The sequence below is a fragment of the Agrilus planipennis genome, unplaced genomic scaffold (genome assembly GCF_000699045.2).
Source record: "Agrilus planipennis isolate EAB-ADULT unplaced genomic scaffold, Apla_2.0 scaffold88, whole genome shotgun sequence".
Taxonomy (NCBI): domain Eukaryota; kingdom Metazoa; phylum Arthropoda; class Insecta; order Coleoptera; family Buprestidae; genus Agrilus; species Agrilus planipennis.
The window spans coordinates 144,736-171,918 of record NW_020438872.1 but is presented as its reverse complement, the minus strand read 5'-3'; the positions used below and the strand labels follow the sequence as shown (position 1 = coordinate 171,918).

Genomic DNA, 27,183 nt, shown 5'->3' with positions numbered 1-27,183 from the left:
TTATATTAATATGATGTATTATTATAATATTACAACGACAGTAAAATACATCGCAGAAAACCAAGTCAACATTTAAATAAACCGACAAAAACGTAAATCTTTTCATTATCATTACTTGACCCAAGCAGAATAAAATTACTTTTATATAAAACAAAGTAATTAAACATGAACGATAATTATTTCTTTTTCTACTTATTTCTTATTATTGAAACATGAAAATCATAGAGAGTATAAAAATTAATTAAAAGTATCTACTTAAATTTTAAGCATTATCGATTTGCTTAGCACATAAAAAATCATTCTATAAAAATTAACAAATCATAACAATAAATTCAATAAAAGTTACCACTTACAATAAAACCGTACAGTGTGTTAAAATTTACCCCACACATGGAACCTATAACACGCTGTCACGCGGCCAAAGTGCAGAATGAAATAATGTAAAAAACAATGCATACTCAACTGTTTGGGAAGACGAGTAAAATATTGCACAATTAACTATTAGACGATACTTTCACTGGTTCAGAAGGGGTCAAAGGGCTACTAATACTGTTTGCACTGAGTGGTGCAGAGTTTTGAGCCATTAATTTTTGTCGCACTTCGCGTATTTTTAATTGCAACGTTGCCTTATTCGGAAAAATATTGCTATGCTGTGACTGAAAGGTGCAAGTAGCTTGAGTACTTGGAAATAACGAATTCTTTTCTTGGAACAACTGCAAAACTAACAGACGCCTTTGTTCTAACAGTTTTCGGTGACCTTTATCTGACGAGTCACGGTTTGGAGTTCTAGGATTAGGAGTATGTGGGGAACTAGATTCCGGAGCGTCAGAAAAATCTAAATAGCATTTTTAAATAAGATTAAAAAAAAAATATTCTATAATACATATTATATCAAAATTTCTCACCTTTAATATTTTCGACATTAAAATCAGGACCAAAAAATGTATTGCCTACAATTCTAGGAGGTTTAGCTAAAGAAGCAGCAGATTGAGGTGCTTCTATTTCAGACTCCTCATCTAATGACAATCTATGACCTGATGTTAGCGGTCTCTTTTTCGTGTTATAATTGGAAAATACCCTTGGGCTTGATGGTACCGAAATTGCACTTGGAGACTGGCACTCTTCAGGTTTGAATTGTGGCAAAGAAGAAAATTTTTCTTCAAAATTAACTTGCTCCAGTACCCTAAAGACATCGACACATTAACAAAGATCACTTTTGCCCCTTATCACAATTTGAAAATGTTAAATACCTATCTGTTCCATCATCTAAACTCTTTTTAATAAAATTCTTCTTAATCGAAGGTGAAATTAAAGAGTCGTTTTGATTATTTTCATCGACACTTTCAATTGAAAGTGTTGTTGTTATAGTTGTTGTCGTCGATGTGACCGCTACAGCAGCTAAACACTTAATAAATTAATAAAAATTTATCTTATAAAATAAACTTACTACAATTACCCATAGACTGACGCCTTTGCAGTGGTGCTTTCCCCAATTGGGCTGGAGTGGGAGCCAATTTAAACTCGGTGTTTTCTTCAGAGACGGGAATTTCAGAATTAACTATCGTTCTTGGCGAGACGGGCATTTCTGAGACAGAAACATTTATTTTTTCTAGAGGTTTTGGAAGTTTATTTTCAACTTTAACTTGAATACCTAAAATTAACATACGCTTTTGCAAAAAATTAGCTCTCCAAAAGTATTTTGAAGTCTATTCTTAAATCATTTTTAAATATTATTTAAAATTAAAACAAGAGAGACAAATACCAAATATTACCTGAATTGTATGGTATGTTGGTGTTTAACATAGGAGCAGATATTGACGATGTTTCTGGAAGATTGCCACAATTTTGAATGATTTGCTTGTTCTGTGACTGATTTACTATTACTGACTGTATTGCTGTTGGTTTCGAAATAATTTGTAACGGTTGAATGGAAACGCTTCTGCCGTTCGCATCAGAAACAGGTATTTGAAAAGACTGTTGTGGCATATAAACGTACTGAACAGGCGGATCTGATGCGGAAGAAGCGACAACGAACACGGGTCTTGATCTAGACGTATGACTAGGCAAACACAAAGCTGTAGATTGCGAATTAAGTACTGTAAGAGTCATAGGTTGGCCCTGGATCGAATTTCTTTGACCACCGCGTTCACAAACCTGAATTATTCCACCAGGTTTTACTTGTTGTTTAAATATCGTTAGAGTTGTTGTAGGTTTAGTAGAGCAATTGCTGGATTCTTCTGGAATCCACTGAGATGTGGCAATGTCCGAACATTTAATGTCTAATGGATCAGTGGTAGGTGACGAATCTGGCCAACAATTCTCTGGTACGTCCACAATTTCATTTTTCAGAACTTTCGGCGATACCGGCATAGTTTTAAATGCACCTCCAGTAGGTTGAAAACCGCTAACTCCTGTGGGATTTACAGGGGAATGATATGGATAACTGAGTACAGTAGATGTCACAGGACTAAACTTGGTGCTAGAATCGGTCGAGGGCAGTCTTGCTTTGATCGGTTTTGGCCGGCATGTTACGTCTGCACTGTTATTACTGTTGTTGTTATTGTTATTATTATTATTGTTTGACATTGGACTAAACCGTTGCTGTGGAAAAACCCTGTTTTCAATGTGGGGTTCTAGATCACTGTGCGACTCCGAATCAGAATCGGTTACTTTCTCTTTACATTTCAAATCAATTTCTGATTGTTGCTCTTGTTCTTCACATATAACCATTTGGTCTTCATCAGATTGATCACCGTTGTCCACTTCTTGTCCGGCAGAGTGTACTGACTCCATCGGCTGAGGAGAATGGGGAGTCCTCGGACTAGCAGATGGATCTCCTGACTCCCCCATATCACCTGTTGAATTAAGTTTGCCACGAGCACAACCAGTTGACGATTTTCTACGATCTTTATTACACCTATACAACATAACCAAGAGTGTATTTTCCTTTGTTATCGTAAAAAATAAATTATTGTTACCATTTCCACTCTGGATAAGTTTTGAAATGAGCATCTTTTACCTCCGATGCCAAGTCCACATATTTCTTTTTTTCTTCGGGACCTAGTTGATACCACCACTCGCCTAAAATTTTCGAAACTGTTCGGTTATCTTGATTTGGGTGTCTTTGGTGAACAAGAGCTCTGTGTCTTTTAGAAAATATCATGAAGGCATTCATTGGTCTTTTAATACGTTCTTTACTCTGCAATTTCACGTAATTAATGATAAACAAATGAGAAATAACAAACGACCTTACTGAACTTTGAAGGGCACTGAGAGACTGGCTTCTCCGTTTATTACTTGCGCAAATCGTATTGTTTACAGTTCCGTTATCAGTGGGTTCCGGCTCAAATACGTCGTCATCGTCTTCAGTTGTTACTGGCATTGGTTCGGGATCCTCGTCATCGTCTCCCATTCCCATATCCGAAATGGGTGCAGGCACTTGAGAGTGGACACTCGTCATTGGTGGTGCAGACAATGGCGGAGAACGTCTTAACGGTGGCGACGAAGAACTAGTTGGTACCGTTAAAATTGGTAGAACCGTGTGCCAAGGTATAACAAAGGCAGATGGAGACTGTGTCACTGGTTGTGGCGTTTGAGATACTATTTGGGAAGTTACATTGCTGTTCAAGTTTATTAAATGGGATTCGGATGTTGATGCTGAAGACACTTCTACCTCTGAATGGGCAGGAATAAAATTCTGAGGTGTTTTTGGGCGTATACTTGTTTCTTTGTGATTTAAATTCATTGCAGTAACTAAAACAAAATATAACACGAACGTACAATAAAACAAATAAGTAGGGGAGAGTTACGTACGTACCCTGTTCCGTTTTAATTATGACAGGGCTAGCAGTTGTTTGTGGCAGAATGTCACTAATTGGAACAGTAGCAGAATTAAGAACCCTTTTAACAACTGATTGGGAGGCAGCAGGCAAAACAGGCACTATTTGGGTGGGATGAACTATTACTGGCGAAACACCAGCTCCACTAGGGGTTATATTGTTTAAACAACTATTAGGAGCAATGTGGATTGTCTGAGTGTGTCTAATGTGATCTTGCTGTATAACCTTCGAATAAATAGTAACAAATGGTAAAATTATATGACAAAATAGCAAATTCCAAAACTCACATGTCTTGGAACACTTGTAGCTTGGTATTGTACACCGACATTTTCGTTGTATTTTTCTACATCTGTTGGACATTCAGTTTTAACGTTGACAAAATTTTTATCTTGGATTTGAGGCACGACGCAATACAAAGTATCAGAAGGAAGTTGTAAGCTTTCAATTTCCGCATTTGTCTGACTAGTAACATTTGTTAAAGCGTGCTGCAAGATGACGCTTTCTTGTTCAGAAACTGAAGGAGAATTCCAATGACGTGGATTAGGCGATATCCTAATTACGCTTGTAGCACCTTGGTTAGGACGAACCAATTCTGGCCTGGAAGCAATAAGTAACTATAACGTAGAAAAATTAATATCGCCAAACAAGACAATACCTGATGACAGGTTGATGATATGGGGCAGGCATATTGTAACCAGAAGGGCCTGGAGAGCCTCTTTTTAATAGTCCATGTGAATGACTACTAATTGGCATAAACATATTCTGCCTAGAACCAACAGTAATAGGGGACTGCATGGTTAATGGAGAAGATCCTTGGCAATTAGGTGAAAATGCTGGTGTAGCTGACCTCGAGCTCCCCAAAGACACTAAAAATTAGTCAAGTTACATGAAAATATATTTATTTTTATTGTAAATAAGAAACTCCCTTCTTACTTAGCATGTTAGCAGCTTCAGTTTCATCTTGATCAAATCTACCAGCAATTCTTCTTTCACCACAATTGGGAGATGTCTCTGAATCTCTTGATGTATCCTCACCTTCCCCTTTACTATTTGATCTCGGAAACGAAGGGCCGCTGCTTCTAAGACATTTGCCATTTAAACTGAGATGCCTCGAGCAATAGCCTCTCCTCTGAGATTCTTTTCCACAACCATCTTTAGCACACAGTCTACGCCACTGTTTTCCATTAAACTTTTTACGAATTCCATTAGGATTTGAAACGACATCGCCTTTCTTATATTTATGAGGAGTTGTAGCCTGACTACGAGGAGTAGTTGGCTGAGATCTGAGAGTTACACTGCTAGATGAACTAGCCCTACTTTGCATACTACTTCTTTTGCTACTGCCTGATAATTTGGCAATATCACCATCACTTGGAAACATAATATCTTCACGTCTTAATTCGTCCTCACTCTCACAGAACTCGTCGTAATGACGACCGTTGGAAAGAGGAGTATTAATGGAAACTGGAGTGCTAAGTTGAGGAGGAGGGGATTTAACAGAAGAACGAAAATAATCATTCTGTTGAATAGTTGGCAGTAATTGTAAAGGATCTCTTATACTTTCTAGATCATCTCTCCATGGAGGCCTTAATAATCTAAGATCAGCTCTTTTAACAGTCACTTCGCGTTGTTGAGGACCTAATAAAGCTACTACAAAACGAGCAGGTTGACCATCTAATATGGTACACACAACACCTTCCACAAACTTTGTTTGTTCATGTCGAACGCAAACTCTTGTCCCTAACGCAAGTAAATTTATGTATGGACATGCATCTTCAATTACATCATAGCAGTCTGGTGCAAGAACATTTGTAAAGTGTACTATTTTGCCCTCATTGTCTAACTGCACTTTTAGCTGCAATAATAAACAACACATCGAATAAAAATTCAAATTAGTATTATTTATAGTGTACAGGTTATTTTAAAAGATCAACAGATCTATTATTTAATCAACAGAGTATTATCAACCAAAATTCAGAAAAATTACTAGTGACAGTAAATAAAGCCTATAGAAGACAATACTTACATCACTTCCTATTGCTTGTTGAATAAAACCAGGATAATACCAGTCCCCTTGTTTGGCTAATACACGATAATTAACCCATTCATTTAGGTCAATAATGGGGGGTTTTATGTTTATTTCTTCCTCAACTGGCCTTCCAGCACATGAATAATCTACAGCTATCACTTGAGGAGGTATTGCAGTACTTATATTTTGTAGAACTGATACGGGAACATAAGAAGCACTTGTATCAAGCTCCTCCAATTTAGATGGGTCATATTTTCTTTTCTTGGGTAATGTTCGTACTTCAGAATTAGAAGACATTGTGTTTTCTACCGAGAAACCTCCTTCACTGATAACAACAAATTCTCTATTACAATCAGGATCAACTATAAACATGCTTGTGAAAGAAGGCCCGACACATTTTTAAAATGCTGCCGGATAATCATTTCACAAGCAGTCTGGTTAAGCACTTGCTGAGTTACACTGTCACAATCACTTGTTGAAACACGTTCGATACATTGGAGTCTGAAAACAAGCACTCGGAAAACATTTACAAAACCGTATCATGGTAACAAATTTGCTATAACCTGTAATTTATAATTATGGTTTTATGCTTCGAAGTCTAAACAGTCTCTCTCGGTCTCACTGCTATTAACCTCAGAAAATTACGTCATTTTACGACAAGCACACAACAAACGCAAGGGTCTATTCTTCAATATCTCTTATTAGTAAATAAACATTCGCCAGTGCAAAAACACAGATATTTTTCAGCTGTCATTTTCAAAAGTACAACTGTTTGGACAAAATTTACCGAAGTTTGTCCTTAATCACTACAACTGAAAATTTATCTTCATTTCTGTTTAATAACAAAACATATTTGTGTTTATAATTATTCTAACATATTCACCCACGACGCAGGACATTAACTAATCCCCCTTTTCGTCTGCGACCCCTTTACATAAAACTTATATATATCTACATAGATATAAATAATATGTAGGTATTTCAGCAACCATCAGCTACTACATAGATGTATGTATAGGTATGTTTCGGATCAACCATTGTACCATTGAATAAATTGTATATAACAGGCCAGATGCAGGCTAGGCACAAAGTTCGTAAGAGACAGATATACGAAATTACGTGGCAATGAGGAGGACAGATTTTCATTCACTTGACGATAATTACGTGTAATAATAATCACAGTGAGTGATTACGGTGGTACGATTACTGTTGGAATTATTATATTATTATCAGTATAAAATAGTAACACCAATAGTAAAAACAAAAAACCGATACGATGTAAACTACTGTGAAAACAGTAATTATTAAGCTGCAAAAAAGTGCAATTGTACCTATTAGGTATAACAGAATAACACATTTCGTTATTTTTGATAAACACAATTTTCTTATTTCATGCCATAATCACATAAAATGAATTAGTTTTTTCCAAAACTGTTTGCGATACCTATTCAATTCAATAACTATTTCACCTGTTCATTGATACAATTAATTCTAAATATTTACAATTGGATTATAATATAAATGAACAAGATATAGTATACCCAGTTATNTTGGCCCATAGCAGCTTCTCTCGTTAATTTTGCATGATATTTTGAACATTCATCAATCAGATGAAATGCTTCCAATTTTGAAAAATGTTCTGAATTAATTGTTTCACTATATTCCTAAAACAATAAATATTGACTATGAACATATATTTGTTTATAATAACCTTTGTCTTAATAGTACAAGGTCGAATCGTTTCTGTTCTTCCATGTTTGAATGCAGCAGTGCTACAGGATTCATATGAAGGAACACACTCTGCTTTTAATTTGAAATAAGCATCCTGAAAGCTAAATATTTTAAGTATATGTAGAAAAATATAGAAAACCCTTACCTGAAAACCAAGCTGCATTATGGAATCAGGACTTATTTTAAGCTTCTTACATTCATTTTTCCCAATACCAAACATTTGAAAAACATTAACTTCTAAACTATTACAAATATCTGCATAGTTTTCTATTGCATCTTTTATTTCTTTCTTCATTTTATCATCCAGGTTAAACACTTTAAAAATGGAACAACTTTCAAATATCATAAAAAAATGAAAAAAATTGTATGTTACCTAACTTTTGGGGTTTATATGACAATTCAGTAGATGATTGAGTAGCTGAGGTAACCTGAGGATTTTCAATTGAATCTTGATGAATGTCTTGAAAATAGCGCAGAACAGCTACACCATCTCCCCAAGAATGTTCGAAATTTAGGCCTGCTACACCATCTTTAGAAATAATAAGCGAAAATGATTTGTCAAACCACCTAAACAGTAATACAATTAACATACTAGTACTTTTTAAATTTAGAATTTTATATACCTATTTTTTCCATCTCCATGAATATAATGTCTTGATAAAGTGGCATAAGCTTCATCTGTTAGAACATCTTGTAAATTAACTTCAGTGTCATCCAAACAGAGATTAAAAAATGCACTATCAATTGCATTTAATTGTTTTTCATTTCCCAAAGACAACAAATGTTGTCTTAAAGATGCCCATTTGTTTCTCTCAAGTGTAGTTAAAATGCCAAGAGGGAACTCTTCAGATGTGACATTACTACTGTTAATTATATATTTCAAATTTGAAAGAATTTCATTAGCAGGCAAAATATCTCCACTTTCATCAAAAACATTAAAAGTAAAGAATTGCCCCTTAAATTGTACCAGAACATGCTTTGCTTTGTAATCTTGCAAAATCTTGTCTTTATTTAATTCAGGGATTCTAGTAGAATAAAAAAGATTGTGATATTGACTCATGTCAAGCGGATATGCATTGTACAAGTATGCAACATACCAAGAGATAAAAGAAGGGACCAACGAACATACTGTTCTAAAAGCTTCAGTATCACTTTTTTTGGGGTTTAAATGATACACTTCTGGTTCCAATAAATTATCATTCAAAGACTTAAAAAAACGAGCACTACTTATTATCATATTTGCTGACTTCAGTAATTGATCATTGAACCCAGCTTTTGGATCATTATGAAAAATTAACGTTGGATTGTAGTTAATAGGCAAAGGTTTTCTATCACTCAAATACATATCAAACCATGGTTTAGAAATATAACTGGTATGTTTATTTTTCTTATCACTTTGTATTAGTTTTTCTTGCAGTTTTTTTCCATTATTATTTTGAAAGGTTGTAACATAGCTGTTGGTTTTTTCAAATGCTTCTTTACTTAGAAGTGGTTTCTGAGCTGCTAAATATCTTTTACATGTATCTTCTAATTTCGGTATTGGTAATCTAGGCAATGAATCTTGAAAATGCATAGTTGGAATCTTACTTCTTTGCCAATACTGATACTCAGCATTTTTCCAGTGTTTTTCTCTTAACTGTATTACTGCAGTTCTGTGTAGTACATTTGAAGTTTTAAATACGACCGATTTACCAAGCATCTTAATAATTAATATAAAATAACTGCTATTCGTAAAATGATAACTTTTGCAAGTGCACTTTGAACCCCTTCTAATTGAACTATCTTAATTATCTACTATTTCCAGCTATTTACAATTTCTCGGCATCTTAATTAAAAACTTCTCCAATTTAAAAATTAACATAAAAGTTTTAATAAAGTACAATATTATCAAAAATAACGTTACTTGACAAATACTACTTAACCTTAAAAATTGACATTTAAAAAGAAACTAGAGTCCTCTATAGTACTATACTATAGAGGACTCTAAAAGAAACGCACCGATGGCGACCTCTAGTTACGCAACTTGTTACTGTATATAAAATTAGCGCCAGATATAAATGATGTGGCTTTTTAAAATATAGTAAATAAACAAATGATTGAATAAAAGAGCAGGTAATGTTACATAGGGCCCTTTAATTACATATCTTGAAGAATACTATCTGCTATAACTATGCCTTAAATTTAGTTTACAAGATATACTGGTTTATTTTCTAATATGTGTGACTATTGTACAAGTTCATTTGCATTACTTTGCTATAAACTATTTGATGACTAACTTTAAAATAGTTGACACTCGAAACAAGCCGATTTTTGTTATTTTTTAATAAAACATTGACTTATTAGCAGATAAGCTTTTCGTCTAGATTTAATTCGTTTCCGTTAAGTTTTAGAGTATTTCAAGTTTAAAATACAATTTATGATAGAATATAGATAAGTAAGAAAATACACATACAAGAAAATTAAGCTATTTGGAAATATTAGAGATCAAGAAACTACAAAATTTTCTTACAGCTTATTTTTAAATTGGTTATTGACCACTATTTTGTAGTTTATCAACTTACTTAAATTATAAATTTATATTTATACCATTCAACATGATATAATACTCAAATGACAAAACGTATGTTAAACAACCTACAGAAACAACTACAGACAACAAGTTGACAAACTCTTTTTCTTTTTACCATGTTTTGTGAAAACAATACACTTCTTTTAATGATAATAATATAATTGATAATTTTCACCGGTTTCTATTTTACTAAAATATACAACACTGGCATAATATTCACTTTAATTCACTATCTTTTTTATAAATTTCTTTCATACAAATACAAATACAGTCCCTAATTCCATCTAATTGTCATTAAAATTATAACAAAAAATAAAATTATAAAATTGACTTATCACGTTTTTATTTTACATTGTTATGATTCACTTTAATTAACGCAAAACTACTGACTACACAGTATAAAAGTTAAAGTATAAACTTTGTTTTAATAAAGACATAAGCAAACATTGAAACATCTACAAGTGCAAAAAAAATATAGTAGTCATTTAGAATACAATGAAATAGTTAATTAACCGATTCTATACTGTGTAGCATTACGTTCCATATTTATACTATCATAATTCACTTACTGTTTGTTCTCTGTAACAATCAAAATATTGCCTACTAGTCTTCATTTTATTTTTAAATGTACGAGGATGGTAAGAAATATCGCCAAAAAAAGGCTAGTTTTATTTGAAGTAACCTTGTATGTTACAGATAAAGTTTAAAAGTGGGTTTTATTTGTTTTTAGATTATACTGATAGTGCTAATCAGTTGAGAGCAGTATCTTAAACATTTTCATGTTTTCAGTGCAACGGTGATGTAAAATTTTCAATTTTACCTTGTGTAGGAGCTAGCTTGTTATTTACTTATTTTTTTTTTAATAATTCACAATGCGAGGATTATTGTTAAAAACATTTATCGTTTTCACAACAATTTCACTAACAGTATTCGGTAAGTTTTACAGAATTATCTTATTAAATTTTAAATAAGGTGTGCTTGACAAAGCATGTGACTTAAGTTTATTAAAATTAAAAAGATACGTTATACTTATTCTTGAAATATTTTTAGCTCTTTATTATGTACTCACTGGTAAAGGAGAACAAATTAGTTTAGCATGGTAAGTACTAAAATTATCTTTAAGTAAAAAACAAATACGTTTGTTCCAAAATATTAGTAATATTTNATTTGGTCTTCATCAGATTGATCACCGTTGTCCACTTCTTGTCCGGCAGAGTGTACTGACTCCATCGGCTGAGGAGAATGGGGAGTCCTCGGACTAGCAGATGGATCTCCTGACTCCCCCATATCACCTGTTGAATTAAGTTTGCCACGAGCACAACCAGTTGACGATTTTCTACGATCTTTATTACACCTATACAACATAACCAAGAGTGTATTTTCCTTTGTTATCGTAAAAAATAAATTATTGTTACCATTTCCACTCTGGATAAGTTTTGAAATGAGCATCTTTTACCTCCGATGCCAAGTCCACATATTTCTTTTTTTCTTCGGGACCTAGTTGATACCACCACTCGCCTAAAATTTTCGAAACTGTTCGGTTATCTTGATTTGGGTGTCTTTGGTGAACAAGAGCTCTGTGTCTTTTAGAAAATATCATGAAGGCATTCATTGGTCTTTTAATACGTTCTTTACTCTGCAATTTCACGTAATTAATGATAAACAAATGAGAAATAACAAACGACCTTACTGAACTTTGAAGGGCACTGAGAGACTGGCTTCTCCGTTTATTACTTGCGCAAATCGTATTGTTTACAGTTCCGTTATCAGTGGGTTCCGGCTCAAATACGTCGTCATCGTCTTCAGTTGTTACTGGCATTGGTTCGGGATCCTCGTCATCGTCTCCCATTCCCATATCCGAAATGGGTGCAGGCACTTGAGAGTGGACACTCGTCATTGGTGGTGCAGACAATGGCGGAGAACGTCTTAACGGTGGCGACGAAGAACTAGTTGGTACCGTTAAAATTGGTAGAACCGTGTGCCAAGGTATAACAAAGGCAGATGGAGACTGTGTCACTGGTTGTGGCGTTTGAGATACTATTTGGGAAGTTACATTGCTGTTCAAGTTTATTAAATGGGATTCGGATGTTGATGCTGAAGACACTTCTACCTCTGAATGGGCAGGAATAAAATTCTGAGGTGTTTTTGGGCGTATACTTGTTTCTTTGTGATTTAAATTCATTGCAGTAACTAAAACAAAATATAACACGAACGTACAATAAAACAAATAAGTAGGGGAGAGTTACGTACGTACCCTGTTCCGTTTTAATTATGACAGGGCTAGCAGTTGTTTGTGGCAGAATGTCACTAATTGGAACAGTAGCAGAATTAAGAACCCTTTTAACAACTGATTGGGAGGCAGCAGGCAAAACAGGCACTATTTGGGTGGGATGAACTATTACTGGCGAAACACCAGCTCCACTAGGGGTTATATTGTTTAAACAACTATTAGGAGCAATGTGGATTGTCTGAGTGTGTCTAATGTGATCTTGCTGTATAACCTTCGAATAAATAGTAACAAATGGTAAAATTATATGACAAAATAGCAAATTCCAAAACTCACATGTCTTGGAACACTTGTAGCTTGGTATTGTACACCGACATTTTCGTTGTATTTTTCTACATCTGTTGGACATTCAGTTTTAACGTTGACAAAATTTTTATCTTGGATTTGAGGCACGACGCAATACAAAGTATCAGAAGGAAGTTGTAAGCTTTCAATTTCCGCATTTGTCTGACTAGTAACATTTGTTAAAGCGTGCTGCAAGATGACGCTTTCTTGTTCAGAAACTGAAGGAGAATTCCAATGACGTGGATTAGGCGATATCCTAATTACGCTTGTAGCACCTTGGTTAGGACGAACCAATTCTGGCCTGGAAGCAATAAGTAACTATAACGTAGAAAAATTAATATCGCCAAACAAGACAATACCTGATGACAGGTTGATGATATGGGGCAGGCATATTGTAACCAGAAGGGCCTGGAGAGCCTCTTTTTAATAGTCCATGTGAATGACTACTAATTGGCATAAACATATTCTGCCTAGAACCAACAGTAATAGGGGACTGCATGGTTAATGGAGAAGATCCTTGGCAATTAGGTGAAAATGCTGGTGTAGCTGACCTCGAGCTCCCCAAAGACACTAAAAATTAGTCAAGTTACATGAAAATATATTTATTTTTATTGTAAATAAGAAACTCCCTTCTTACTTAGCATGTTAGCAGCTTCAGTTTCATCTTGATCAAATCTACCAGCAATTCTTCTTTCACCACAATTGGGAGATGTCTCTGAATCTCTTGATGTATCCTCACCTTCCCCTTTACTATTTGATCTCGGAAACGAAGGGCCGCTGCTTCTAAGACATTTGCCATTTAAACTGAGATGCCTCGAGCAATAGCCTCTCCTCTGAGATTCTTTTCCACAACCATCTTTAGCACACAGTCTACGCCACTGTTTTCCATTAAACTTTTTACGAATTCCATTAGGATTTGAAACGACATCGCCTTTCTTATATTTATGAGGAGTTGTAGCCTGACTACGAGGAGTAGTTGGCTGAGATCTGAGAGTTACACTGCTAGATGAACTAGCCCTACTTTGCATACTACTTCTTTTGCTACTGCCTGATAATTTGGCAATATCACCATCACTTGGAAACATAATATCTTCACGTCTTAATTCGTCCTCACTCTCACAGAACTCGTCGTAATGACGACCGTTGGAAAGAGGAGTATTAATGGAAACTGGAGTGCTAAGTTGAGGAGGAGGGGATTTAACAGAAGAACGAAAATAATCATTCTGTTGAATAGTTGGCAGTAATTGTAAAGGATCTCTTATACTTTCTAGATCATCTCTCCATGGAGGCCTTAATAATCTAAGATCAGCTCTTTTAACAGTCACTTCGCGTTGTTGAGGACCTAATAAAGCTACTACAAAACGAGCAGGTTGACCATCTAATATGGTACACACAACACCTTCCACAAACTTTGTTTGTTCATGTCGAACGCAAACTCTTGTCCCTAACGCAAGTAAATTTATGTATGGACATGCATCTTCAATTACATCATAGCAGTCTGGTGCAAGAACATTTGTAAAGTGTACTATTTTGCCCTCATTGTCTAACTGCACTTTTAGCTGCAATAATAAACAACACATCGAATAAAAATTCAAATTAGTATTATTTATAGTGTACAGGTTATTTTAAAAGATCAACAGATCTATTATTTAATCAACAGAGTATTATCAACCAAAATTCAGAAAAATTACTAGTGACAGTAAATAAAGCCTATAGAAGACAATACTTACATCACTTCCTATTGCTTGTTGAATAAAACCAGGATAATACCAGTCCCCTTGTTTGGCTAATACACGATAATTAACCCATTCATTTAGGTCAATAATGGGGGGTTTTATGTTTATTTCTTCCTCAACTGGCCTTCCAGCACATGAATAATCTACAGCTATCACTTGAGGAGGTATTGCAGTACTTATATTTTGTAGAACTGATACGGGAACATAAGAAGCACTTGTATCAAGCTCCTCCAATTTAGATGGGTCATATTTTCTTTTCTTGGGTAATGTTCGTACTTCAGAATTAGAAGACATTGTGTTTTCTACCGAGAAACCTCCTTCACTGATAACAACAAATTCTCTATTACAATCAGGATCAACTATAAACATGCTTGTGAAAGAAGGCCCGACACATTTTTAAAATGCTGCCGGATAATCATTTCACAAGCAGTCTGGTTAAGCACTTGCTGAGTTACACTGTCACAATCACTTGTTGAAACACGTTCGATACATTGGAGTCTGAAAACAAGCACTCGGAAAACATTTACAAAACCGTATCATGGTAACAAATTTGCTATAACCTGTAATTTATAATTATGGTTTTATGCTTCGAAGTCTAAACAGTCTCTCTCGGTCTCACTGCTATTAACCTCAGAAAATTACGTCATTTTACGACAAGCACACAACAAACGCAAGGGTCTATTCTTCAATATCTCTTATTAGTAAATAAACATTCGCCAGTGCAAAAACACAGATATTTTTCAGCTGTCATTTTCAAAAGTACAACTGTTTGGACAAAATTTACCGAAGTTTGTCCTTAATCACTACAACTGAAAATTTATCTTCATTTCTGTTTAATAACAAAACATATTTGTGTTTATAATTATTCTAACATATTCACCCACGACGCAGGACATTAACTAATCCCCCTTTTCGTCTGCGACCCCTTTACATAAAACTTATATATATCTACATAGATATAAATAATATGTAGGTATTTCAGCAACCATCAGCTACTACATAGATGTATGTATAGGTATGTTTCGGATCAACCATTGTACCATTGAATAAATTGTATATAACAGGCCAGATGCAGGCTAGGCACAAAGTTCGTAAGAGACAGATATACGAAATTACGTGGCAATGAGGAGGACAGATTTTCATTCACTTGACGATAATTACGTGTAATAATAATCACAGTGAGTGATTACGGTGGTACGATTACTGTTGGAATTATTATATTATTATCAGTATAAAATAGTAACACCAATAGTAAAAACAAAAAACCGATACGATGTAAACTACTGTGAAAACAGTAATTATTAAGCTGCAAAAAAGTGCAATTGTACCTATTAGGTATAACAGAATAACACATTTCGTTATTTTTGATAAACACAATTTTCTTATTTCATGCCATAATCACATAAAATGAATTAGTTTTTTCCAAAACTGTTTGCGATACCTATTCAATTCAATAACTATTTCACCTGTTCATTGATACAATTAATTCTAAATATTTACAATTGGATTATAATATAAATGAACAAGATATAGTATACCCAGTTATTTACGTACATATCTCCGAAAATATGAATTGAAATAGACATGTATAGCATTCCTCAAAAATTACCAACACAGTTCTTAGTTAAATCTAAAATCGAATTTTTAATTAAATAAAACAAGTACATATACTTCACTGCAATTTATTAGTAAATTTTTATGCGCTATATATACAATCAAAAACCCAAAGGTAGATTGGACATTTAAATATTTTTTTGCCCTAGGAATAGTTAATTAGCCCTATGTACAATCTAGTTATTTATCATTTGTAAATTTGTTGCATTCAAACACCCTTTGTGCTTCGTTCTATAAAAAAATAAATATCATTAGTAAAAAAAAAAATAACGTAGGCCCCAGCATCCAGTCAAAACGAGTTGTAACATATTCCAAAAATGTCTTTTTTTATGTATTATATTAAATCATTACCTGTATCAATTTGTATATGAGCATGAGGACCTCAACTGATGTTTTGCAGTTTTCGTTGCTTCCTCCATTAGGGGACGCGTTACTAGCCCTTTTCCCCCAACCAGTCGAAAAATTAAGTTGCGCGAATGACATCGCTATTATCGTTGATAATATTAAAAACAACACCATTAATCGACGCATCTTTTTATTATAAAAAGTTGGAATGAGTACCGATAACGATAATAGACTGACTGCTGTATTAACGGAGTAGAGTCTGAATGAAGACGGATGAGTGATCCCCATTTTATTTATACCCCTTTCGTCCGCCCTTTGTTCAAAGAGAGAGAAGCCTTGGTGGAGCATCTTACAAAATTAACCCCGCAGAAATAAGTAAAAAGAAAAACAAATGTCCTTTCGTTACACTTTACAGCATTCGATGTTTCCAATGCAAATTTTTAAACATTATTATTTTTCTTCTTCTTTTACAACAAAATAGATACCTATGTACGATACGATTTTTATTAAATTAAAAAACTGCACCAGTTAATTTTAGTTAAAAAATGCTATCGTATTAATAGGTACATTATTCTATATGCGAGGTAGAATTAATTGGAATTTATGTACAAATATCTAATAAAAGTACGTATATTGTATATATAAATGTGTAATATTTCTTTCTGTTATTAGCTAAACTTAAAATTCCAATCAGAACTCTCCAATCATAGTAAATAAATAATAACTTAACCGAAGGTATTGTTTGAAGAGAAATATTATTTTATAAACTTAATGAAGTATGTACTGGATCAGCGAGTATAACGTTGATTGATATTAACAACGTTGTTAGGGTGTACTGCACGGAATGGGATTTTTTTTATTTCATATTTTGTCAAATATTAATGTAGCATTCTTAATGTTAAAAATGCGAAACCAATTGACAAATTCAAACGGATATCAAATTTAAATACAGAGTGTCCGTTTCAGTAAGACAACGTACGGTAACAAAGACGTCAATTGATAAGAATGTTATTGTGTTACAGACGCAATTCGTCGGCGAAAAATAATTATGGGAATCAAAGAAACCTCAAAGTGCTTGGTTTTGCGTAAATTTCAACTTCGCTCACTCTATGCGATAATTAGTTGAAAAGTAAACAGCATATTCCTAAAATTGCCTCTTTAATTATCATTCCGTAAAATGCGAGTTTTATTTTGTTGCTGCTAGGAGAATTTTCCATCTTTAAACCAAAACGGCAAAATTTCTTGTTATAAAAAATAAGAGCGCCTACATAACTATTAAATTTAAGTTTCTTTAAAAAATAATTTAGTAGACTTCGTTATTTTTACCACACATATATTAAAATGCCAGGTTTCCACTCAGAAACATGTATTTCACAACAATTGCTTAATTACAAATGACATAGTTACTAATTTAACATCATCTGAAAAACTTATTAAAAAATGATTATAATTTTTAGAGCGTTACACCTTGTAGGTTTTTGTTTTTATTAAAGCTGAATCCGCTTCTCAGGAGAGTACTTAGGTAAGGATCGCCGTAAGATGTAGCGTGGCTTGTGGCTACTCCCCCTTTTCCAGTGCTAAAGCTATTAGCAATAGCTGTTGCTGCACCAGGAGAAGGGAGTTCTTCTATGCCATCGTACGCTTTAACCCTGGATCTTCCACCTAATCCTCCCAACGTTATAGGGAAAAACGCATTGTATACCGGTTGTCCGCGGTTGTTAACTTTGAAAGGCCAAAATCCGCTTTGATCCTCGTCGTCTTCGTTTTCGTCCTTTTGAACATCGGTGGCCACTGAAGATGGTTTGCTGCTGCTGCTAGATGGACGTCTTTTAACAGTTACGGTGGTTGCTTCTGGATGAGGTACCTCTTCGGCGCCGAGTTCTGTAACTTCGATGGGGGGTGAAATAGTCGTAAAATCTTCCGATGGAGGTTTATAAACGTTATTTTGAACGACTTTTTCGGTCTGCTCGGACTCAAACGAATCAGCTGCTTCCACTGTGTTAAGATTAGAGTCGTAATTTCCCACCTCGCCGACATAAGAACTGGTACCCACCGTCTCACCAACAACAAAAGCCGACATGGCATTTTGGGGGGCTGGAATGTACTCATTTTCGGTGTTTCTTTTAATCGGGCGACCGTAATATCTACCAAACATAACGGCAGCTCTTGGCGATGATCGTCTCAATCGAGCGTCTCCTAGGAAAAAAAATCTCTTAAAAATATTTTAAGAGCAACTCAACTGGTGACACTGGCTCAAAGCTTTTTTGTAAACTCGATTTATTTTAATTACAAATGTAGATACTAATGCATAGAAAATCGAAAATTGACTTACCCGCTTGATATCTAACTTGTGGCAATGCATTTATTACCACAAAAACCGAGAACAAACAAACGAAAATCCAGCTCATATTGATTTTATTTTTAATCAATAATAAGAATCGATAAGAAGTGCTTTGTGAGATCGACTAACCTATCAGGATTATGGGCATACATTTAAATAGTCTGTATTTCGGCCCCCCTCATTAACCAACCCTATGGTCACACCTATCTAGACAAGGATGTTCTCGCTAATAATAAAAAATTCATTCCGTGTTTTATGTTCATGTAAAACGAAATTACCAGTCTGGTTTTTAGCATTAATAAGTCTGGATGTGATTTGTATTGATAAAGAGTAAACATTAATATGTACAGGTGGTCGTTTTCTATTCTAACACCTGTAAACAAAGAATGGTTTTTTTTTTTTGCATTTTCTACAGTTAACGCGGTTTAGCTTGGATAAGATACCTTGAATATCTGATAATACATTAAAATTCAAAATCTAACACATTTTCTACTTAATGAAGACAATATTTTAGATCGATTAGTTGGAATTCAGAACACACTACCTTTATGTTTAATAAATTAACGTAGTATTTAAATTAAATTCGTTTTTTTTGTTTCTCACGTAAAAAGTATAAAATCACTCTTCCTCTGTCCTGTAATAAATAAATAATGTTCTGTTTTACATGTAGCGCTTACATCGTACATTGAACTTTTCCTTAACTACAGAAAATTGAAAATTGTAGTTACACATAAAAAAATATTCGCTAATAATTAATACAATTTAATTAGGTACTTCTAATGTGTTTTCTGATACCGATATTTACAGAACGCCATACTTTTCCATCTATTCCATTTCATTTGATTTATTACACATTAAAAATATTTTTTTTTTAACAAATATATTGCTGTATTTCTTATATTATAAATCTCTAAGTAACTGTCATATTACAAACATTCAATTCCTTCATAATTGCTAATATTTTGGAAACTAAAATTGACAATAAAATGATGAATTAAAATAAAAAGATTTAAACGAAACGATTTGTCTATGCAATGAATAATAATTTCTAATGTTTTTCGATGAATAAATAAGCAATCATTCTAAAAAGCACAATGCGGACATTTAAAAGCTTTTTATTTTATATTCATTGCCAAATAATTTGGTCGCAATATATATTACTATCGCACTGCTGGTTAAGACATATCTTACTTGCTAATTATTTGAAGCAAATATCGTATTTGTATAAGATGAATCATTTCAGAACCAATTTATTATTATTCATGGTTTTCAGATACTAGCCTTGCATATTACAAGTGTTACCATCGAATCTTTTAAAGATTTTTATCGTATTTTCTGCGAATCAAATATGTACATATATTAAAACATTTTATTTGATATATCGAACAGAAGGTAATCTAATCACTAATCAAATTATACCTATTTACATTTCAAAGTATGCTGTAATTCGAAATATTAAAAACATTTGTAATTATGATAGCAAGTTGGTTATTAAAAAATGTTTTTGGTATCAAATTTCCTCAGTGATTTACCTGAAGAATACAAAGAAATCGAATAATAACATTAATTAATTTTAATAAATTAATTAAAAGATAATTTGAACTGCTTGATAATAAAAATTTTCGCGACATTAATTTCTATTTTTCATATTCAATTAATATAGCAACTTCTTTTTAATAACAGGTTAAATTTAATTAAATGTCGTCTAATATTTACAGTAAATATAATGAAAAGTAATATATATAAAAAATTATACATTTAAAAATAAAAAGGAGACAGTCACCATGAATGGATAAATTATAATTCATTACGGTCCTGCCTTTTATTTACATTGGCATATTGACATAACCTAAATTTGTGACAGTTCTGTCAGTGCTTAGACTAACATGCTAAGAAATTATAATTAAAAATCGTATTTGATCAAAATTACACGTTAGTATATAGTACATAATTCAAAAACATGACCTCTGATTTGGTTGTGGACTCTCAAATTAGAGGATGGGTATTTTTACCAATTGTAGTGATCACATTTCTAGTTGGAATTTTAAGGCATTATATTTCCATTCTGTTTATCTCACAGAAGAAGGCAGAACCTCAGCAACTACAGGACAGGTGAAACTATTATTCATTTCGACAAGCAACAGTTCTTAAGATAATAATTAATTAATTCATATTTCAGCCAGATAATCATGCGATCACGTATTTTGAGGGAGAATGGTAAATATATTCCAAAATCATCGTTCTCTTCAAGAAGACAATTTTTCAATGTTGAAGAAGGTGGATACCTTACACAGAAACGAGCTCCGGTCAATCAAAACATGATGACAGACCCCACGATGATTACTGACATGTTAAAAGGAAACATTACAAATGTACTGCCCATGATTATTATTGGTGGTTGGATCAACTGGATGCTATCTGGATTTATTACAAGTAATAAGATAACAAATACAACAGTGATGATTATTACAACTCTTAACTAATCTTTATATTTTTAGCAAAAGTTCCATTTCCACTTACTCTTCGCTTTAAACCAATGCTGCAAAGAGGAATTGAACAAATGCATTTGGATGCATCCTGGGTATCATCAGCTTCGTGGTATTTTCTGAATGTATTTGGATTGAGGAGCATTTATACATTGGTTTTGGGGGAAAACAACGGTATGAATAACAAAATTCGTATATTAATTGAATAACCACTTCAAAAGAGGATGAATGTGGAAAGTTTTCAGTTTTTACATATCCCATTTGTTTAAGGAGCTGACCAGTCAAGACATATGCAAGAACAAATGTCAGGAGCAGCAGTTGCAATGCCAACAGATTCCAAAGTCGCATTTAAATCTGAATGGGAAGCTCTGGAATTAGCAGAACATCAGTGGGCTTTACATGATATTGAACAATTAGTTATTCAAAAACCTATGTAAAATATTTTTTGAATGCTTTCCAAATAATTTATTTGAAAGAAGCATACTTCATCATTTGGCTTTTAAAAATTAAGTATGTAAATTAACAAACTATTGCAATTTACAAAGAAACACAATAAAGACATTAAAATATTTTGACCTCCCACATTATTTAACACCAAAGATATTACCACTAAAGTTAAAAAATGCAAGAGCATGAAAGATTTTGTGCTAAATACTTTTTAGCATCTCCAAATAAAAGATTGTAACGGTTTTCAACCAAGTTTTACAAGAAAATATCTTTTAATAATATTACTAAAATAATTAATTATTTCTATTATTCTATTAATATATATTGTGATTCGTTGGAAAANGTCTCACCCCTATGTATATATAAAAACGGACACGTGTTTCGCCCACTTTTTATGTACAAATTACATTGCGTATTTAATCTTTACCTGAAATACCTACTACATATATGTACAAAAATTAAATTTTAAACAATCTCAACTGAATTTCAGATGTTTAAATTTAATTTAAAATTAAACCTCCGTTTAAAATTTTACATCGTTTTTACCGGGAATAGTATTAAAGAGTCTCGCCCCTTTGTATATACAACAGCGGACACGTGTTTGGTCTAATTTTTAGGTACAAATAATCCCATAACTGTTGCAGAAGTTGCAAATAAATAGCAAAACAATTGTTAATGCAGTAAAATAAGTGTGGGAATTTTAATTTTACATTTAATTATTTATCGTTTTAATCTATTTTGTGTGTGATTTGTTTACTTAGACGTTGTGCCTACGAAAGATAAAATCGTTAATAATTATGTACAGGGTCATCCTGGAACAAACGAAAGAGGAACATGTAAAGAAGCGGGTAGGATTTTAGTATAAAAATTCACCCCGTTACACTATTAAAGAAACCAGTTTGCGAGAAAAAGGGGTAGAAAGAACTAACGAATATATCATTTGTAGGATTCATCCACAGCTATCCTTTGAAGTGACCATCACTTGACCATACCTTTGTTACTGTTTCGCGATAAAAAGAATGTCCGTAGGTATATGTCGAGTGGACAAAGGGCAGTCGTGAGAACAACCCTTCTACATTAAACTGAGCCTCGCATTAGTAAAATTGACCTTTAACCCGGTATTTTCTAACCCCTTAACGGACTGACCAGAACTGGACATACGAGTTTCAACCAGCAACACGTGATTTACTATTCGTGGGAAATATTTGAGGTACCAACACAAACATAAACCGAATTGTCACCGCTGGTCATTCATAAACGAAAACCTTAACCGACATTTATACAATCACATATATGTATATACTAACATTATGTACGTATTATCATTTTTCTGCATTACCACATAAAGGTAAAGCCGTATTTAAAAAACATTTAAAAGTTCTATTTACGAACAACTTCAACTTCTTTTAAATGCATGTAAGTATCTACCTACCAATCCACCTAAAAGTTTTTATACTCTTAAAACGAAAAAATGTACCATTGGTACCTAATATATCAATAAAAAACATAGCTATACATAATATTACAGTTGTCAATGTTGTATATGTACAAAACAATTCTACCATTCACTCGAATCATAAATAACTAATAAGAAAATCCGGAAATGTTTAATTATTTCAACAATTTAGTGAAAGTGTGTGCTTTCTGTTAACTTGGCGATAAAATGGTGAAAACATATAACAATGTCATATGTAACAATGACATTGGATTGAATAAAAATAATCTTGAGCGTAAACCACTGCACTATTGTAAAGGTACCCATGCAAACATATAATCAATAGGAGTCCATTAAAAGGTAGGAAGCCTTTTCCTGGGTCATACTGTAAAGTTGAACTTGTTTTGTCATTTCTGTTAAAAAAAAAATGATAATAAAATGTCCATAAAAGAAACAATAAAGCGTCAGTTTGCAATTGTTGCGACAACTGTAAAACATAATAAGGATAACGTTAATTCATGTTTTTATAACAACAACATGTAGGTAGTCGAGTAAAATTGTCATTTCCTAGAAACAATATTTACGTGTGACAAGTGTCGTTGAAAATTAAGTTGCCCCTGAAACTTTGAACTGTTGACCTAACAACGGAGAATCTTATGTTTCAGGTAAATATGTGTCCACCTCTACCTAGTTAGTTCAACGGTAGGCAGTAAAAGTTTTTGTATAGATATGCTTTATGCTTATACCAAGTACTTTTTCTACGAACTGAAGCATCAAAAGGACAAAATCACTCCGAAGTATATATACATATAAGTTTAATTAGGAGGATATGTATAATAAAAATGCAGAAATTTTAAGAAAAAAAAAACACAATTTGTTCTACAATCTATCATAATCTAATAAACTAATTAGTTACATAATTGAAACATTTACTTATTTATATAATAGCTTCTTTTGATAATTGTTCTATCTTAAGAGAATACACATTACTATGTATGTATGCGCAACGAAAATGATATATAAGTACCACATATATACAAATATACATATCATCTATATAAACTATATTAATCGATTTGTATTAATTGTTAATAAGTACATAATACAATATGAATCACTTTTGCCAATAGATGCTTAATTATTTGATTATAAACTTATAAATAGTTTTTAAACCTATAAAGTAATAATGACGATAAAGTGATTCTTAATTAACAAAGTCGATGGAATTTAAATACATTTCTAACTTGCTGAACAAGTGCCAATAGGTATTTATAATCGTGGAGAAATTGTTAAGTAGCTAAGAATTTGAAACTACAATGCGTATTTAATCTTCACCTAAAATACCTATTAGGTATATGTTTAACTGAATTTCAGATGTTTAAATTTAATTTAAAATTAAACCTCCGTTTAAAATTTTACATCGTTTTTACCGGGAATAGTATTAAAGAGTCTCGCCCCTTTGTATATACAACAGCGGACACGTGTTTGGTCTAATTTTTAGGTACAAATAATCCCATAACTGTTGCAGAAGTTGCAAATAAATAGCAAAACAATTGTTAATGCAGTAAAATAAGTGTGGGAATTTTAATTTTACATTTAATTATTTATCGTTTTAATCTATTTTGTGTGTGATTTGTTTACTTAGACGTTGTGCCTACGAAAGATAAAATCGTTAATAATTATGTACAGGGTCATCCTGGAACAAACGAAAGAGGAACATGTAAAGAAGCGGGTAGGATTTTAGTATAAAAATTCACCCCGTTACACTATTAAAGAAACCAGTTTGCGAGAAAAAGGGGTAGAAAGAACTAACGAATATATCATTTGTAGGATTCATCCACAGCTATCCTTTGAAGTGACCATCACTTGACCATACCTTTGTTACTGTTTCGCGATAAAAAGAATGTCCGTAGGTATATGTCGAGTGGACAAAGGGCAGTCGTGAGAACAACCCTTCTACATTAAACTGAGCCTCGCATTAGTAAAATTGACCTTTAACCCGGTATTTTCTAACCCCTTAACGGACTGACCAGAACTGGACATACGAGTTTCAACCAGCAACACGTGATTTACTATTCGTGGGAAATATTTGAGGTACCAACACAAACATAAACCGAATTGTCACCGCTGGTCATTCATAAACGAAAACCTTAACCGACATTTATACAATCACATATATGTATATACTAACATTATGTACGTATTATCATTTTTCTGCATTACCACATAAAGGTAAAGCCGTATTTAAAAAACATTTAAAAGTTCTATTTACGAACAACTTCAACTTCTTTTAAATGCATGTAAGTATCTACCTACCAATCCACCTAAAAGTTTTTATACTCTTAAAACGAAAAAATGTACCATTGGTACCTAATATATCAATAAAAAACATAGCTATACATAATATTACAGTTGTCAATGTTGTATATGTACAAAACAATTCTACCATTCACTCGAATCATAAATAACTAATAAGAAAATCCGGAAATGTTTAATTATTTCAACAATTTAGTGAAAGTGTGTGCTTTCTGTTAACTTGGCGATAAAATGGTGAAAACATATAACAATGTCATATGTAACAATGACATTGGATTGAATAAAAATAATCTTGAGCGTAAACCACTGCACTATTGTAAAGGTACCCATGCAAACATATAATCAATAGGAGTCCAATCAAATCGATTTGTTAGTATATTTATAGGTAAATCATTACAGTATCGTATATGAATCTTTACCGACAAAACTGTATTCTTTTCCTTTTACTGCAAATATGTATAAACTACTATACATATGTAGCTAGGGACTATATTATGTACATCACTTTTTATGATCCAACATCCAAGCTTGACTGTGCAGGTAAATTTAACCTATTGGGTTTGGAACTACCTATATATACATAATAAGATATAGTAGGAAATAATCTTTTTTAATAAAAACGTGTAGCAAAAATGAGAATAAAATAGAATTTTGCTGAAGATAAGTAGTAAATGTGTGTACCTAGTAAAAGTATGTTTCGAAGTATGCCAAACAAATTTTATATTTTCATAAACAAGTAAGTATATAAACAAATGTGGTGAATTAGGTACTACAGTTAAAAGACAAGGATGAGTTTTGAATTTTTCTAAACGGTAACCCAGAAAGCTGATGATGCTTATGTTTAATAGGTTTAACCACTAGGTATTCGTATTAAAAAAAGTAAATGGAGAAAATGACAAAAATATTAAGTAATAATTACGTATTGCTTCAATCACAAAATATGAAGAAAAAGATAATGCCTGTTAGTTAGGTAAGTACCTATTTATTATAAAAGATACCTATATTGTTAGAATAGAAAAGTTGAAGTTCAATTTTAGATCAGTTGTATTTTTTCATGTGTACGAATTCGAATCCGCGAATAAGAATAGTAATCGGCAGTGACAAAATAGTTAAAGAGTGAATTTCAGTTGCAGATGCGATCTTAAATAAAGAAAAATGAGGTCGCTAACCCTGCTCAATATTACATTGGATATAGCGATATTGATATTCTGAAGTAGTCTGTCTCATTGCTTGTCTCTATAGCAACGCATTGCTTCTGTTTTTCAAGCTTCGACTTCATACCTAACCACTGTCGATAAAACCGATTTACCGATGTTAATGCCAGAACTAATGCACTCCTTCTGCACCTTTTCATTTTCATTTCTTTTCTCTTCCATTCGATGGCTACGTCGACTTATTATCCTGGTAGATATTAAGTAGGTGCCTACCTATTACTTCGCGTTTAATAACTAATTTTATGTACCTAGGTAGGTACCTGGGTATATCACACGGTAAGTAGGTACTAATGCCCGAAATTGAAAACTGAAATTTATTTCTTAATTGTAATTCAAGTATCAAAATATGGCACAGATATAAGTGTATAGATAATTAAGGAAAACTAAAAGTATTTTTATATAATTACTAAATTAAGACAAATTTACAACCTTCACATTTGGTACCTATAAGTAGATAAATATCTACATTACTTACGCAGGTTTGTACGTACGTGCGGCAGTTTCGTTGC

At 33.0% G+C, this 27,183-nt stretch overlaps 4 protein-coding genes across 4 annotated transcripts; 1 reads left to right on the top strand and 3 right to left on the bottom strand.

The window, feature by feature from the left end:
• Positions 1-6: 6 nt before the first annotated feature.
• Positions 7-15,647, bottom strand: LOC108738239. Its single transcript, XM_025979264.1, has 20 exons — positions 14,471-15,647; positions 13,378-14,299; positions 13,100-13,310; positions 12,732-13,041; positions 12,423-12,669; positions 11,859-12,358; positions 11,584-11,804; positions 11,336-11,522; positions 5,866-6,264; positions 4,773-5,694; positions 4,495-4,705; positions 4,127-4,436; positions 3,818-4,064; positions 3,254-3,753; positions 2,979-3,199; positions 1,773-2,917; positions 1,457-1,651; positions 1,251-1,398; positions 906-1,183; positions 7-835 (listed from the first exon to the last, which is right to left on the bottom strand). Exons 1-20 carry the CDS (start codon positions 14,843-14,845, stop codon positions 495-497), a joined length of 7,890 nt encoding a protein of 2,629 aa, XP_025835049.1. The 5' UTR covers positions 14,846-15,647; the 3' UTR covers positions 7-494.
• Positions 15,648-16,142: 495 nt separating this feature from the next.
• Positions 16,143-16,711, bottom strand: LOC112905812 (hypertrehalosaemic prohormone-like). Its single transcript, XM_025978966.1, has 2 exons — positions 16,442-16,711; positions 16,143-16,321 (listed from the first exon to the last, which is right to left on the bottom strand). Exons 1-2 carry the CDS (start codon positions 16,619-16,621, stop codon positions 16,271-16,273), a joined length of 231 nt encoding a protein of 76 aa, XP_025834751.1. The 5' UTR covers positions 16,622-16,711; the 3' UTR covers positions 16,143-16,270.
• Positions 16,712-17,784: 1,073 nt separating this feature from the next.
• Positions 17,785-18,916, bottom strand: LOC108738205. The gene is made up of 2 exons (XM_018471497.1): positions 18,768-18,916; positions 17,785-18,631 (listed from the first exon to the last, which is right to left on the bottom strand). The coding sequence occupies exons 1-2, from the start codon at positions 18,841-18,843 to the stop codon at positions 17,889-17,891; spliced, it is 819 nt and encodes a 272-aa protein (XP_018326999.1). The 5' UTR covers positions 18,844-18,916; the 3' UTR covers positions 17,785-17,888.
• Positions 18,917-20,621: 1,705 nt separating this feature from the next.
• On the top strand, positions 20,622-21,833 carry LOC108738204 (ER membrane protein complex subunit 3). Its single transcript, XM_018471496.2, has 4 exons — positions 20,622-20,888; positions 20,956-21,209; positions 21,275-21,436; positions 21,533-21,833. Exons 1-4 carry the CDS (start codon positions 20,737-20,739, stop codon positions 21,697-21,699), a joined length of 735 nt encoding a protein of 244 aa, XP_018326998.1. The 5' UTR covers positions 20,622-20,736; the 3' UTR covers positions 21,700-21,833.
• The last annotated feature ends 5,350 nt before the right edge of the window (positions 21,834-27,183 follow it).

Bases quoted from the DNA above. Each gene is read 5' to 3' on its own strand.
- LOC108738239 (XM_025979264.1), bottom strand. From the start codon at position 14,845: ATGTTTATAGTTGATCCTGATTGTAATAGAGAATTTGTTGTTATCAGT. The intron at 13,042-13,099 runs GTATTGTCTTGT...TATTGCTTCCAG, and splicing joins TATCATCAACCTGTCATCAG to GCCAGAATTGGTTCGTCCTA. The intron at 1,399-1,456 runs GTAATTGTAGTA...TTAAGTGTTTAG, and splicing joins GCAAAGGCGTCAGTCTATGG to CTGCTGTAGCGGTCACATCG.
- LOC112905812 (XM_025978966.1), bottom strand. From the start codon at position 16,621: ATGCGTCGATTAATGGTGTTGTTTTTAATATTATCAACGATAATAGCG. The intron at 16,322-16,441 runs GTAATGATTTAA...ATTTTTTTATAG, and splicing joins TCATATACAAATTGATACAG to AACGAAGCACAAAGGGTGTT.
- LOC108738205 (XM_018471497.1), bottom strand. From the start codon at position 18,843: ATGAGCTGGATTTTCGTTTGTTTGTTCTCGGTTTTTGTGGTAATAAAT. The intron at 18,632-18,767 runs GTAAGTCAATTT...TTTTTTTCCTAG, and splicing joins ACAAGTTAGATATCAAGCGG to GAGACGCTCGATTGAGACGA.
- LOC108738204 (XM_018471496.2), top strand. From the start codon at position 20,737: ATGACCTCTGATTTGGTTGTGGACTCTCAAATTAGAGGATGGGTATTT. The intron at 20,889-20,955 runs GTGAAACTATTA...TTCATATTTCAG, and splicing joins CCTCAGCAACTACAGGACAG to CCAGATAATCATGCGATCAC. The intron at 21,210-21,274 runs GTAATAAGATAA...TTATATTTTTAG, and splicing joins GCTATCTGGATTTATTACAA to CAAAAGTTCCATTTCCACTT.